This window comes from Marmota monax, unplaced genomic scaffold, assembly GCF_021218885.2.
Source record: "Marmota monax isolate L192 unplaced genomic scaffold, Marmota_monax_Labrador192_F-V1.1 WCK01_AAM20220418_F8-fsc00021, whole genome shotgun sequence".
NCBI lineage: Eukaryota > Metazoa > Chordata > Mammalia > Rodentia > Sciuridae > Marmota > Marmota monax.
Genome location: NW_026695228.1, coordinates 26,937,392 through 26,950,826, shown reverse-complemented (window position 1 = coordinate 26,950,826; position 13,435 = coordinate 26,937,392). Strand labels below are relative to the sequence as shown.

General features: G+C 56.8%; 2 protein-coding genes and 2 non-coding genes across 4 annotated transcripts; 3 read left to right on the top strand and 1 right to left on the bottom strand.

Annotated features, from left to right (window-relative positions):
* Positions 1 to 5: 5 nt before the first annotated feature.
* On the top strand, positions 6 to 7,409 carry LOC124087732 (suppressor of SWI4 1 homolog). Its single transcript, XM_046436715.1, has 14 exons — positions 6 to 99; positions 188 to 358; positions 728 to 829; positions 1,016 to 1,066; positions 1,173 to 1,343; positions 2,166 to 2,242; positions 2,442 to 2,549; positions 2,646 to 2,769; positions 2,859 to 2,937; positions 3,045 to 3,174; positions 3,244 to 3,401; positions 3,481 to 3,697; positions 4,116 to 4,219; positions 5,639 to 7,409. The coding sequence occupies exons 1-14, from the start codon at positions 82 to 84 to the stop codon at positions 6,736 to 6,738; spliced, it is 2,610 nt and encodes an 869-aa protein (XP_046292671.1). The 5' UTR covers positions 6 to 81; the 3' UTR covers positions 6,739 to 7,409.
* LOC124088244 (small nucleolar RNA SNORD105) lies at positions 873 to 958 on the top strand. Its single transcript, XR_006850311.1, has one exon. It is a non-coding gene; the product is annotated as a small nucleolar RNA SNORD105 (small nucleolar RNA).
* LOC124088246 (small nucleolar RNA U105B) lies at positions 2,285 to 2,364 on the top strand. The gene has a single exon (XR_006850313.1). It is a non-coding gene; the product is annotated as a small nucleolar RNA U105B (small nucleolar RNA).
* On the bottom strand, positions 7,026 to 11,435 carry Eif3g (eukaryotic translation initiation factor 3 subunit G). Its single transcript, XM_046437629.2, has 11 exons — positions 11,327 to 11,435; positions 11,140 to 11,186; positions 10,677 to 10,760; positions 10,429 to 10,517; positions 10,231 to 10,290; positions 9,078 to 9,182; positions 8,794 to 8,983; positions 7,956 to 8,063; positions 7,690 to 7,826; positions 7,501 to 7,607; positions 7,026 to 7,142 (listed from the first exon to the last, which is right to left on the bottom strand). Exons 1-11 carry the CDS (start codon positions 11,344 to 11,346, stop codon positions 7,127 to 7,129), a joined length of 963 nt encoding a protein of 320 aa, XP_046293585.1. The 5' UTR covers positions 11,347 to 11,435; the 3' UTR covers positions 7,026 to 7,126.
* Positions 11,436 to 13,435: the final 2,000 nt, after the last annotated feature.

The following is a 13,435-nucleotide window of genomic DNA, read 5'->3' as shown; positions in this document are numbered from 1 at the left end:
GCCATCGGCTCCGGCGCCGGAAGTGAGCCGCGCGGCGCCGGAAGTGGCCGGCAGAGGCGGCCTCGTGGAATAGACGGCAGCATGGGGCAATCGGGGAGGGTATGGCGCGGCGGCCGAGGGTGCGGGGAGTACCGGCGGGGTCCCGGCGGAGACCGCGGCCCTCACCGTCCGTCTGTCGCCCCCTCAGTCCCGGCACCAGAAGCGCGCGCGCGCCCAGGCGCGGCTCCGCAACCTCGAGGCTTACGCCGCGCAACCGCACTCGTTCGTGTTCACGCGGGGCAGCGCGGGTCGCAGCGTCCGGCAGCTCAGCCTGGACGTGCGTCGGGTCATGGAGCCGCTCACCGCCACCCGTCTGCAGGTCTGCCCAGCCAGCCCGCCTCTACCCACCCTGGGCCGTCATCGCGGCTGAGGGCCGGCTCTGTGAAACCTCGGGAGGCCGCTGTGTCCCGACTGGAGAACGGGACCTACCTGAGGACAGGGTCTCTGCATCTAGCTTGGGGCTTAGTTGGGCAGTGGGGACAGCAAAGCGTAGCTTCTCTGAAGGACCTGGGGCAAGGCTTCACTGGGCTTCTGATTGCTCATCTGTTAACGAAAGGTGCATAGGAAGCAAGGGGCAGAGATGGCACTTAACTAAACCCTGGTTCTAGCGATCGGGACCCTCAGCTGAACGTCACTGTCTTAGTGAGGAATACCGCTATTTGTTTCTTTTCCTTTTTGTAATTTCTAGATCCGCAAGAAGAACTCGCTGAAGGACTGTGTGGCAGTGGCTGGGCCCCTTGGGGTCACACACTTCCTGATCCTAAGCAAAACAGAGACCAGTGTCTATTTTGTGAGTGGGCATCCACACCTTTCATCTCCCCAAGCCCTCTCCTTCCTTGTCTCTCATGATGAAACCCTGTGCCTCTGAGCTGCCATGATTCTGGCTTCAAAGTAAACGCTCTGAAGAGACAGGCAGAGCACTTGCCCTGCCCCTGCTGAATATCTGCATCCGCACTGATCCTCTTTTCTCCTGCAGAAACTGATGCGGCTCCCAGGAGGCCCCACTTTGACCTTCCAGATCAACAAGGTGAGGGGTGGAGGTGGTACAGGGGCCATGTTGGGTAGGAGCTGGGCTTGGGGATGGCCCCTGCCACATGTAAGTGATAATCATCCACTCCCGTCCTGCCTGGCAGTACACACTGGTCCGCGATGTGGTCTCCTCGCTGCGCCGGCACCGCATGCATGAACAGCAGTTTGCCCACCCTCCCCTCCTGGTACTCAACAACTTTGGACCTCACGGCATGCATGTGAAGCTTATGGCCACCATGTTCCAGAACCTGTTCCCCTCCATCAACGTGCACAAGGTAGGCTGGGCCTCTTGTCTTGGCAGGTGTAGGTGGATGGGTCATGGAATGGGTACCACCAGCCCTTTATTAATGACCTTATTTGATAAAGGGGAAACGGGTTTACAGAGATGAAGTCATTGGCCTGAGGTTAGAATCTAGAGTGTGCTACTAGTTGGGCACAGTAGTGCGTGTCTGTAATCTCAGCACCTCAGAGGGCTGAGGCAGAATTGCAAGTTCAAAGCCAGCCTCAGCAACTTAGTAAGGCCCCGAACAACTTAGACCCTGTCTGAAAATAAAAAGGTGAGCGGGGGTGAAAGAGTGCAGGACTGGAGTTTTGTTTGGGGCTCATCATCCCCACTGCCGCCACCATCAGAGTTGGGGATTAAACCCAGGCCCTTGGGCATGCTAGGCCAAGGACTACAGGGTTTGGTTTGGCACCAGGGATTGAACCACCCAGGAGCACTTAACCACAGAGCCACACCCCCAGCCCTTTTTTATTTTGAAGCAGGGCCTTGCTAAGTTGCTGAGGCTAGCTTTGAATTTGGGATTCTCTTGCCTCAGTCTCCTGAGCTGCTGGGATTACAGTCGTGTGTCACTGCGCCCAGTAGGACTGCAGTTTTTTTTTTCAGAGCCCCAGCCCCTAGTCCATGTTAGCAGCAGTTCTCCTGCTCAATAGGGAATCTGATGTGGGCACCACATGCAGCACCAGCAGCTGCATGGCATCACCAGTGCTCCCCACCCAAACATGAGGTTCCTGGAGCATGGCTAGTGGCGTGGGGCCTGCTTGGCCAGGGTTGTGAAGGCTGCAGGCAGCTCACTGGGTCCCTTCTCTTCCCTCAGGTGAACCTGAACACCATCAAGCGCTGCCTTCTCATCAATTACAACCCTGACTCCCAGGAGCTGGACTTCCGCCATTAGTGAGTGCTCTGAGAGGGAGTGAGGGGTGCAGGGCCAGGCCTCCTTGTGCGACTGATGACAGCGCAGCTGCTGAGACTCCGTGATTGCTCAGTCTCAAAGTAAACGCTCTGACGCACTGCACAGAGGCAAGGGGCGCAGAGTGGGTTCAGACGCTGTGACCTAACGCCACCCCTACCCCACCCCGCTTCTGCCTTGCAGTAGCATCAAAGTGGTTCCCGTGGGTGCAAGTCGGGGGATGAAGAAGCTCCTGCAGGAGAAGTTCCCCAACATGAGTCGCCTGCAGGACATCAGTGAGCTGCTGGCCACGTGAGGAGGGCTCAGGGTGGGAGGTCACTGCAATCCAAGGGCCTCAGAACTGTCCCTGGAATCTGATCACCTGCTGAGTCCCATGTGTCCCCACAGGGGTGCAGGGCTTTCAGAAAGTGAGGCGGAGCCCGATGGCGAACACAACATTACTGAGCTACCCCAGGCCATTGCAGGACGCGGCAACATGCGGGCCCAGCAGAGCGCAGTGCGGCTCACAGAGGTGATGCTCGGTGGCAGGGGTGACCTTCTCTGGCAGGCCCCAGCCCCAAAGGAAGAACTGACTCTTCCTCCACCCCCCATCCCCCCCAGATTGGTCCCCGGATGACGCTGCAGCTCATTAAGATCCAAGAGGGCGTCGGGGAGGGCAACGTGCTGTTCCACAGTTTTGGTGAGGCTAGGGGTGGCCAGGCTCGGGTTCAGGGATACGAGGCCAGCCAGGGTAGGTTGTGGTGCTACAGCACACAGGACCTTGGTGACCTGTGTCGTCCTGTTCAGTGCACAAGACGGAGGAGGAGCTGCAGGCCATCCTGGCAGCCAAGGAGGAGAAGCTGCGGCTCAAGGCCCAGAGGCAGGATCAGCAGAACCAGAATGTCCAGCGCAAGCGGGAGCAGCGGGAGACGCACAGGTCCGTGTGGACAGCCGGGCAGGCGGGGTGGCCCCCCAGCAGGTGGCTGGCTGACACCATCTCCTGCAGGAAGAAGAGCCTGGCGGGCATGAAGAGAGCTCGTGCTGATGGGGACAGTGATGCTGAGGACCCAGGGGTGCCCCCAGAGGCCGAGAGGGCTGGCCAGCAGGAGGAAGAAGATGAAGCGGAGTATTTCCGCCAGGCAGTGGGCGAGGAGCCTGATGAGGGTGTGTGGCAGGGTCCTGCAGCTGGGCACCCAGGACATGGTTTTGGTCCTTGGGGGCCCTGACGACTGTCTTCCCACAGACATGTTCCCCAGGGTGACCAAGCGGAGACTGCACACGGGGCCTCCAGGCAAGAAGCAGCGGGTGAAAGAGCGGAGGCCTAACCGAGACAGGGGTCAGGATGGTGGCCGGAGGCCTCTGAAGCCCAAGAGTAGACCCACGGGAGTCCAGGGCAAGCAGGGGCACAGAGGGACTGCCCGAGAGCGCAGCCGGGGAAGGCCACTGAAGAGAAGGGCTTGAGGCTGAGCCCAGTGATGCATGGAATGCCCCAGATTGGGGCCCAAAAGAGCTGCCCCTGTGCAGCCCTCGGTTTCCTTTCATAAAGGAGCGGTAGCCCAACCCCCAGCCCCCCCACCCCCACCCTCGCACATCAATAAAGAGACTGAACTTGGCGGGTGTCTGAAGTCTGCTTTCTGGATGGATCAGGGGCACCTGGTGCCCAACATGACAGCCTAGGAACCAGGGCCAACCTGGTTTCTGCCCCAGATCCTGGTGCATGTCCCCCACCTCCGGCAGTGAGGGGACAGGTGGTTGACCGGGGTGTCCTGTGCTGAGGCATGGGCCCCTCCTGGTCTCCCCTCCCCCAGGTCCCTGAGCAGACTACGTTCTGCTGTGGTGCAATGAGGAAGGAAGCTGGGCGTCTGACTAGCTCTGCAGGCTGAGGGAGGGGCTGCTAGTAACTCGGGTGGAGCCTCAGCAGGGCTCGGCGTGGGTGGCAGGCCACAGGCTGGCTGATCAGGCCATGGCGGCCACCATCTCAGGTAAGGAGCAAGTGCTGGACTAACTAAGAGTTGAGTGAAGACATGGCAGGAGTTAGGCTGCTCAACCCAGGTGGTGACAGACGGGCTGGCCAGGGGTCTTCAGGAAGAGGGGAGAGGGTTAAAAGGTGCTTGGCAGGAGGCTTCAGAGCCTTCTGAGGGGCAGGCTGGGCTGGAGCGGGGCTTGTGCATCCCCAAGAGCTAGGGGCCAGCCTGCCACAGAACAGGCCAAGTTTTCAGATCACAAAGCTAAGGCTGAGGGAGGGGCACACAAGGGGATCAGAACCAGCTCTGGGGCACATGGTCCCCAGGCTGTACTGGGGACAGTGACACAGTGGCGCTTCCTGCCCTCCTGGAGGGAATTCTGGTGGAAATGTTCATTATAATGATCAAAAGAAGATAACCTGGCTATGGAAAAGAGCAGGGAAAGGGGGCCAGAGGACATGAGCGATGCACGTCCGTCGTGAGGGAGATCAGTCCTCTTCCAGACATGGTCAGATTCCAGGGGTAGCAGGGAGGGTGACTTGCATGACTGGCTGGTGACTCAGTAACTGGGCAAGAACAGCCAGTGCAAAGGCCCAGGGGCTGGACATGTCTTAAGGATCAGCCAGGAAGCTGGTGGTTTGGGGGTTGCTGTAGGGAGTCATGGCTGCGGAGAACACGAGGGAGAGTGGGAGGGATGGTTCCTTCAGGACTTTGTGGAATGGAACTTTTTTTGGGGAGGGGAGGAGGGTGCTTGGGGTCAACCCCAGGCCCTTGCACAAGCCAAGAACATGCTCTTCTGCTGAGTTCTAACCCCTGCAGAACTGACCTTTCTGAAGCAGGAGCCATGGAGGCCTGTGCAGGGTGAGGGATGAGACCTCTCTCTGGTGCTCACAGGCACCCTCTGGGTTGTAGGGAGGACACGGAAGGTGAAGCAGGAAGCTGGAGGTCCAGGGCTCACAGGGCTGGTATAGGTGGGAGATGATGGGGGCTGGCCCTGGAAGGGGCTAGGGAGGGACAGATTTTGATGTAGCACTCTGGGACTCGCTGATAGATTCGACTTCAAGAAGGACTAGTGTAAGTTTGGGGACTCCCTGAGGTTCCTGCTCCTCTGCCCTGGGGCCCACGGCCCTCTCTGGGTAGTCATTGCTGACCTACATGCAGACCAACGTGAGAGCACTGGCCCTCTGCTAGTGCTCAGCCGGTCCTCCGTGACCCAGTAAATTTATCAGCTAAGTAATAGAATCTCTTGACTCGGGGCCAGATTCCATTGCAAGCAGGAGCCGAGGCTGGTATCCCTTGCAGGACATGAGGACTTAGGGAGATGGTGCACGCAGGCCCCAGCTGGAAGAATCAACCTCACTGCAGATGTGGGCTGAGGGCAGCAGGAACCATGCTGAGGAAGGACAGAGCTCAGCTGTTCACATCCCCCGCCCACAGGTGACAAGTCCTGCCCTGAGAAGTTCACAGCAGCTGCTGACCTTGTGCTTAGTAGCTACCAGCAGGACTTCCTCTGGCCTGTTCTGGTGGCTGCGTTCCTGGTGGCCATGGCTGGCAATGGCCTGGCCCTGTACCGCTTTGGCAGTCGGGAGCAGCGGCCCTGGAACCCAGCTGTGGTCTTCTCTGCCCAGCTGGCCATCAGCAACCTGCTCTACGCCCTGACGCTGCCCCCGCTGGCCGCCTACTTCTACCCACCCAAGAACTGGCGCTATGGGGACATGGCCTGCCGCCTGGAGCGCTTCCTCTTCACCTGCAACCTGCTGGGGGGTGTCATCTTCATCACTTGTATCAGCCTCAACCGATACCTGGGTGTTGTCCACCCCTTCTTCACCCGCAGCCACCTGCGGCCCAAGCACGCCTGGGCCATCAGTGCCACTGGCTGGGCCCTGGCAGCCCTGCTGGCCGCCCCCATGCTCAGCTTCTCCCGCCTAAAGAGGCCTCAGCAGGGAGCAGGTCCATGCAGCACAGACAGGCCTGAGGCCTGCATCAAGTGCCTGGGGACAGCAGATGACCACCAGCTTGCAGCTTACAAAGCCTACAGCCTGGTACTGGCAGGGCTGGGTGGTGGCGTGCCACTACTGCTCTCCCTGGTGGCCTATAGTGCCCTGGGGTGGGCCGTTTTTCGCAGCCATGGTATGACAGCAGGTGAGAAGCTGCGTGTGGCAGTGCTGGTGGCCAGTGGTGTAGTCCTCTACGCCAGTTCCTACATGCCCTATCACATCACACGGGTGCTCAACGTGGATGCCCGGCAGCGCTGGTACACCCGCTGCCCAGGCTTTGCAAATGAGACCCAGGCTAGGGGGGCGCTGGAGCTGGGGCCCTATCTGGGCTTCCAGGTGATGCGGGGCCTTGTGCCCCTGGCCATCTGCATACATCCCCTGCTCTACATGGCTGTGGTGCCCAGCCTGAGCTGTTGCCGCCAAAACTGCCCACAGTGTGTCGGAGGCCACCCAGAAGACAAGACTCCTGGCCAAGACCTGCCTCTTGATAATGACAATCTCCGAACCCCAGAACCCCAGGCCTCTGAGCTGAGCCTGTGACCCGCCTGCTCTCCCCACCAGGCACTGGGACAGGACTAGAGTGAGAACCAGAGCACAGCAGGCATCGGCCCTGACACACCAAGAGGCCTCCGAGCTGCCACTGCCTCCCTAGAGAAAGGCCTGGGCCCCTGGCCAGGGTGGGACAGCTGAAGCCCAGGCCAGCACACGATGGATTCCTCACCCACAGCAAGAAGGCCCCGCGGGTTTAGGGGGCCAACACCAACCTGGAGAGCCGGTGCCATCACCCCAGGGAGGCGGCGCGCGAGAATGAGGAGGACACACGTGGGTGCTTTGAGCCTTTTAATGCCCTTGGAGTCCCCTGCTCTTGGAGGCTCCTTTCCGTCACAGAGGTCTAGGCTGGACAGCAGTGGCAGTGGTGACAGGTGGCTCAGTTGGTTGATGGCCTAGAGAGGGAGGAAGTGGTGAGAACAACAAAATGCGGGACGTGATGGCACCCCAAGACACCCCCCCACCGCAAACAGCGGGGCTCTGGGAGAGGGGGGAGGCCAGGCAGTGTGGTGGCAGGGCACATGAGGAGTCAGGCTAGCGGTCACAAACTGGCCTGCCAGACTGGTGGTGGGTCCCAGGCAAGGCAGCTGTCACTAATGTCTGATGGCCTCTCTGCCAGGTTTTTTAGAAAAATGACAATAAAGGACTGCCACTTCAAAACAGCCTTGACTATTCAGTTGGGGTGGGACCCACGTCAGCCTCAGTGTGATCTGTGACAGGGAGGGGGCGGGTCTGGGGCAGCAGGGGTCTTACTTGGCCCATTCCACATTGAGGATGAGGTGGTCGTAGCCGAAACCAGACACCCCGGCGATGGCACGTGCGGCGTCCTCCCGGCGGTGGAAGCTTATGAAGGCAAAGCCCTGGAGGAAGGCAAGGCTCAGCAGCCAGAGCTGGGACAGCCCCCGAGCACCTGCCTGCCCACCCCTGCCACTGCCCACCCACCTTGGACTGGCCAGTGGTCTTGTCCTTAGCCAGATAGATGCGAGAGATGGAGCCAAAGGGCCTAAAAAGCTCCTGCAGGTCTGTCTCACGCGTGTCCTCGGATAGGTTGGTGACACGAATGGTGGCGTTGTCATCAGCTGTGCAGGTAGGGAACAGGTGATTATGAGAGGAAGGCCCCACCCCACCCCACCCCACCCCAACGCAGGGGTAATTACAGGGTGCTGGGAGGCGTCCAACAGCCAGCCTGGCACCCAAACGCCCCTCACCTCTGCGGTTAGGCTGCATGGACTCCCCACGGCGACTGGCCCCATCCCGCAAGCTCGGTGGCACGTACTTCCCAGTCTTGTTCTGTGCGGCCTGCACGGGCTCCAGTTCTGCAGACCCAGAGTACGGTCCCAGTGAAGCCTTGCCACGTGCCAACAGAGTGACAGACCTGCCCGACCACCCAGCTCCAACCATGCCTAGATGCAGGTACCATCTGCCAAGCCACAGACGTCAGGCCGGTCACTTTGAGGCCTCTCAGAGCCTCAGTGTCCACAATGACACCATGATCACATCCAGGAAGAGGGTACTCTTTGAGCACCCTGCCAGCAACACCAGCAGAGCAAGGGCTCACAGGGCAAATGCAGTCCCAGGCACAGCCCAAGGTCACATGGAAAGGGACAGTTCCCAAGGGCTCCACACATGGCAAGTGACAAGTGCAACTGCATACAAGCCCCCAGAGGACCATCCAGACTGACGCTCGCTCCCAGCGGGCTGAAGGGCTGAGACCTCAGACAGGCACTTGAGTCCCACAGACACACACACTCAAGTCACGATGGTGAGGAGAATCAGTCAGGGAGTCACATACAAGGGACAGCCACATCCCAATCACATTCAGTGCAGTTACACACACAGGTGTGGACATGAGTACCATCACTGAGGGTGTCTGAGCACACACAGGGCCCCAACAAGGAGACAGGCCCAATGGAGCACAGCCACGGATGCTGTTAAGTGGGAGATGACAGCTACAAAAGGGACAGCACCTGTACACACAGAGCCAGCTCAGCCCAGGACGCTCCAGGTGCCCAATCCCACCCCGCGCCACCCCAGGCCATGCCGTACCTCCCGGCAGCTTCTCCTTCTCGCCCGTGGACAAGCCTAGCTGCTCTGCCAACTCCTTCTGCATGGGCCCAAGCGTGTCCTTGTACGGGCAGCGGGTGGTCCAGTGGTCACCCTTGCAGATGCGACAGGACACTATCTTCTGGCCCTTGAGCTTGTTCATCGGATCCTCCTCCTCCTGGCAGTTCAGGTCCTGGCAGGGAAGCAGGTGGCAGCAGCTCAGAGGGGGCTGCTTCACGCCTGCTACCACCACCCTGGGCACCAGCCCCACCCTCAGCCCCACCTACCTCTTTGCTGGTGATGAATGTCATGGAGACATCATCACTGACTGTGGTGGTGGCCACATTGGGGCCTGGTGGGTCAAACTCTGAGTTTCCGAATTTCTTCCAGTTCTAGGCTCAGAGAGGGATGGGTCAGGATAAAGACTGGGGTCCCACACTGGGGCACCCCAGGCCTACCACTGCCTAGAGTACCCCATTTTTACTCTCTCCAAACACCTCCCCATCATGGGAACAGTGACTGTTCCCATTTCTGAGGAAGCAGGGGCAGCTCTCAATCAACACAAGAGTTCCAGGTGACAGAGACTCAGGGTGAGGTGGGAGCCAACTACATAGTCAATAATTCCCAGGGCAGCTTGCTGGGCCAGCTCCCGCCAGGAGGCAATGCTCAGGAATGTGGGGGGTCACTCAGAGTGAGGAACCTTGAGAGACTTTAAACAGTGAGCCTCAACTTACCCCCTATAGAATGGGGACCACAAATGTTCCCTGGGCTGCTATGGAGATCAGTGCCTGGCATGGTGTCTGGCACAAAGTGCAGAGCAAAATGTATTAAATGTACTTAATGCTGTTACTTCTTCCAGAAGCCCTGAATCCTGGGTAAATGAAAGCTGCTATGCCACCCCAAGGGAGGGCTAGTTCCTCCAGGTAGACAGTCCAAGAGGAATAAGAATCTAGCCCCAGGACAGGTGTGGTGGCACACACCTATAAGTACAGCTACTCAGAAGGCTGAAGCAGGAGGATCTCAAGTTTGAAGTCAGCCTGGACAACTCAGCAAAACCCTATCTCAAAAAACATTCTTTTTTTAAAAAAATGAGTTAATGTGCTGTGGGTGCAACTCAACTGTAAAACACCCCTGGGCTCAATTCCTAATAAATTTACACCAAAAAAAAAAAAAAAGTTGGGGATGTATCTCAGAGGTAGAGTGACTGGCTAGCATATGCAATGACCTTAGTTCAATCCTTGGTACGAGAGGTTAAAAAAAAAAAAAAAACAAGAATCTAATACTGTCTACTTCTGTACCCTGGACTTTTCAAGGCCCCAGAAGAATGCGAAAATACTCAGAGCTCAATTTTGCTTTGACAACACAGGTGCAAACAGTTAAACCCTTCCTCCAACAGTGATTCCTGGGTCAGTTCCTAAAACAGGGGAAGGAGGGTCTCACCTTCCTCCTTGCAACAGCCTTAGAGGCCTTTCGGGTCTCAATCCTGAAGGTGCGGACAATCTGTGGATGAAAGGGGAGAGTGTCAGGCTTCCTGCACTCCAAAGTTCCTGGGACCAGGGGATCTTCATCATCAACCCACTCAATCTATGTGCCCCCAAGCACCAGGGGACTCACCCTCTGTCACCACTCTAGCCTCACCTTGAATTTCTTGCCGTCTTCATCTATCTTGTACTCAGTCACTGTCTTTATGTTTCCATTGATAACCTCCTTAGGAGGTGGCAGTGGAGCTGGGAGAAGGGAAAAGTTGAGGGAGACTGCCCTGGGTAATGGAGACCCAGGTGGGAATGTGGCTGGGGAAACACAAGAGTTCCAGGTGACAGAGAGAGACTGGGGTGAGGTGGGAGACAACTACATAGCCCAGGGGTAGAGTGGAGGAGGTCACTTACCTCCTGGAAGTAGCTCAGGTTCTGGGCTGGTGTCGCCAGTGGCCAGAGGGATGCCCTTGAGGAGCTCGCTGGTGACACATTTGTCTGTCAGAGGGAGTGTGGGAAGAAAGGTCTAAGCTAAGATGAAAGGACCTCTGGGACAACTCCACACCAGGAGCTGATGAAGGCAGGACCAAGGGCAAAGGGCTGGCCAGGCATCCGGCTGGGTGGTAACCCTAAGCAGTGGCAAGGGTAGGGATCCCGGCCATGAAAGTGGGGGACGGGCCATAAAGTCACCCAGGCGCTGGTACAAAGGCAGGCTTTCCAACTTCCTCCCTGGAGTAGGGAGCAGCTGTGAAGACTGTGGCAGTGACATGGGAGTTGGCAACAGGCAGGACCCGAGGAGGATGGCGCGGGGAGGGAGGGGGAGCACCAAAACAGGCGGCAGTGGGGTGATCCAGGGCGACCCGCTACACTCACTCACCGTCCTCTCCCTCCTCTTCCACCTGGTCGGCCCAGCTGGGCTTCGAACTGCGGGTACAAGTTTGCGGAGAATGGCGGTTGGGTCAGTGAGGGCCACCCTCCGCGGCCTTGGCACATCTCGGCCCCATAACACTCCCCAGAATCCCCCCGATCGCCTCCCGAGAGCTCCTCCGCGACCCCGTACTCACTCAAAGTCTCCGGTCGGCATCGCCAAGTCTTCCCCACGCAGCTTAAGCCCGGGCCAGAGGGCGGAAGTGCGGGGGAACGAAACTTCTGGTTCCGCCGCCGGCTAGAGTAGCCCGGTCTTCACGTCCACAGCGCCCCCTGCGGATGGAGGTGGACACGCCAGGGGCAGACTCCCCAGGACGCTGGTAACTAAAGTTAAGGGAGCTGATGCCATCTCAGGATTTAAGAAAGAAAGAAAAAGAGAGGGCGGGGGAGGGGAGAGGGAGGGAAGGCAGGAAGGCAGAAAAAGAAAAAAAAAACAGGGTAAATGGGAGGAGAGGAGAGGAGAGGATAACGAGTCTTTTTTTTTTTTTTCTGTACTCTGGAGTAATCTACCCCAGAGTTACAGTTACCCAGTCTTTTTTTTTTTTAGATAAGGTCTCACTGAATTGCCCAGGCTGACCCTGAATTTGCAATCCTACCTCAGCCTCCCGAGTCCCCGCCACCGCTTCCAGATCTAAAGTTCACTTTTTTTTTTTTTTTTTTAAGAGATGGGAGCTTGCTATGTTGCCCAGGGTGGCCGGGAACTCCTGGGCTCAAATGATGCTCTTGCTTCAGCCTCCTTCAGCAGCTGGGACTACAGGTGCTCGCCACTACATCTGGCTAAAAACCCCACTAATTGTACTAGGATGTGGCCCAGTGGTCCACTTGCCTAGCCTGCTCAAGACCTTGAGTTTGATCCCCAGCATCACACATAATAATAATAATAATAATAATTAATAAGAAGAAGAATGCTCACATATGCAGCGATTATTGTATGCCAGGTACTGATAAGGCAGGAAAAGGGCTAAAATTAGCAAAAAGGAAATTGGAGCCCCTTCCAGGTCAGGTCTCTGTGTAACAGGGCTGAGAAACTGCAAGCAGGCCTCATTAAGGGCAGGCCAATTCCTGTGGAAGCAGAAAAACTGATAGACAGACACCTGTTGCCCGGTACCCAGACCCCCATCAAATAAAGGCACAGTAACCCGGCTGGACAACCAGAGGGTGTGAGAGGAGCTTGTGGACTCTGAGTGCCTTACCTGGGATTAGGTCAGGGACTGGCTTCCTTAACCCTGTAGGTTCACATTAACCCCTGGACAGCAGCCACTCTCTGTGTCCCTCTCTTGGGACCCTTCCCACTTCAGCAGCTATGCTTTCTATTACTCTAATAAATCACGTTATTTTGGTTATTTTGCCCTCACCCTGTGTCTGTGGGTTTCATTCTTCAAATTTGCAAGACATTCAATCCCCAGTGCCACCAAAAAAAAAAAAAATTGTTTTTCGCAAGACAAAGAACCCAACCCTACACTCTGTGCTGCACTGTAAGGAGGAAACTATCCCTTTGCCTGGGCTGTTTCTCCTTATCTGGGGAGGAATTCCCTTATCTGAAGAAGAAGTTACTTTTTTTTTTCCCCTGTAGTGCTGGGGGTTGAACCCAGGGCCTTGTGCATGCGAGGCAAGCCTAGCCTGCTATAGCCCCAGCCTATGGAATACCGTTATCTGAATGACAAAATGTCAAGTGGCCCCTTCACAGCCACTCTCTCTTCTTTCTTTGTAGCATTGTTACTTCTCTGATAACATTGTTCGGGGGCGGGGAAGGGGATTGAATTCAGGGGCACTTGACCACTCAGCCACATCCTCAGCTCTATTTTGTATTTTATTTAGAGACAGAGTCTCACTGAATTGCTTAGTGTCTTTCAGTTGCTGAGGCTGGCTTTGAACTTGTGATCCTCCTGTCTCAGCCTCCTGAGCCACTGGGATTACAGGCATGTGCCACCTCACCCTGCTCTCTGATACCATTTTTTTTAATGTTGTGCTGGGATGGAACCCAGGGACTTATGCATGCTCAGCACACACTCTCCCTGAGATTCAGCCACAGCCCTCTGATGGAATTGTGTTCATTAACTCGTTGTCAGTTTTCCCTCTAAGAACACACATTCTCAGTGTAAGCATTAGGACACACCAGGAGGCCAAAATTGGTTCTTGGATGGAGAAGGAAAAAAAATCTTAAATATATTTGGACCTCCAAAGTCAACCCTAACAGAAAAAAAAAAAAAAAACCCTCAGGATTTAATTTCTATTGTCAGGAAGAA

Coding starts and splice junctions, on each gene's coding strand:
- LOC124087732 (XM_046436715.1), top strand. Junction 359..727: donor TCACCGCCACCCGTCTGCAG/GTCTGCCCAGCC, acceptor TGTAATTTCTAG/ATCCGCAAGAAGAACTCGCT. Junction 1,067..1,172: donor TGACCTTCCAGATCAACAAG/GTGAGGGGTGGA, acceptor CCTGCCTGGCAG/TACACACTGGTCCGCGATGT.
- Eif3g (XM_046437629.2), bottom strand. CDS start 11,346: ATGCCGACCGGAGACTTTGA. Junction 10,291..10,428: donor AAGACGGCAAGAAATTCAAG/GTGAGGCTAGAG, acceptor TTTCATCCACAG/ATTGTCCGCACCTTCAGGAT. Junction 8,984..9,077: donor CATTCATCACCAGCAAAGAG/GTAGGTGGGGCT, acceptor CTTCCCTGCCAG/GACCTGAACTGCCAGGAGGA.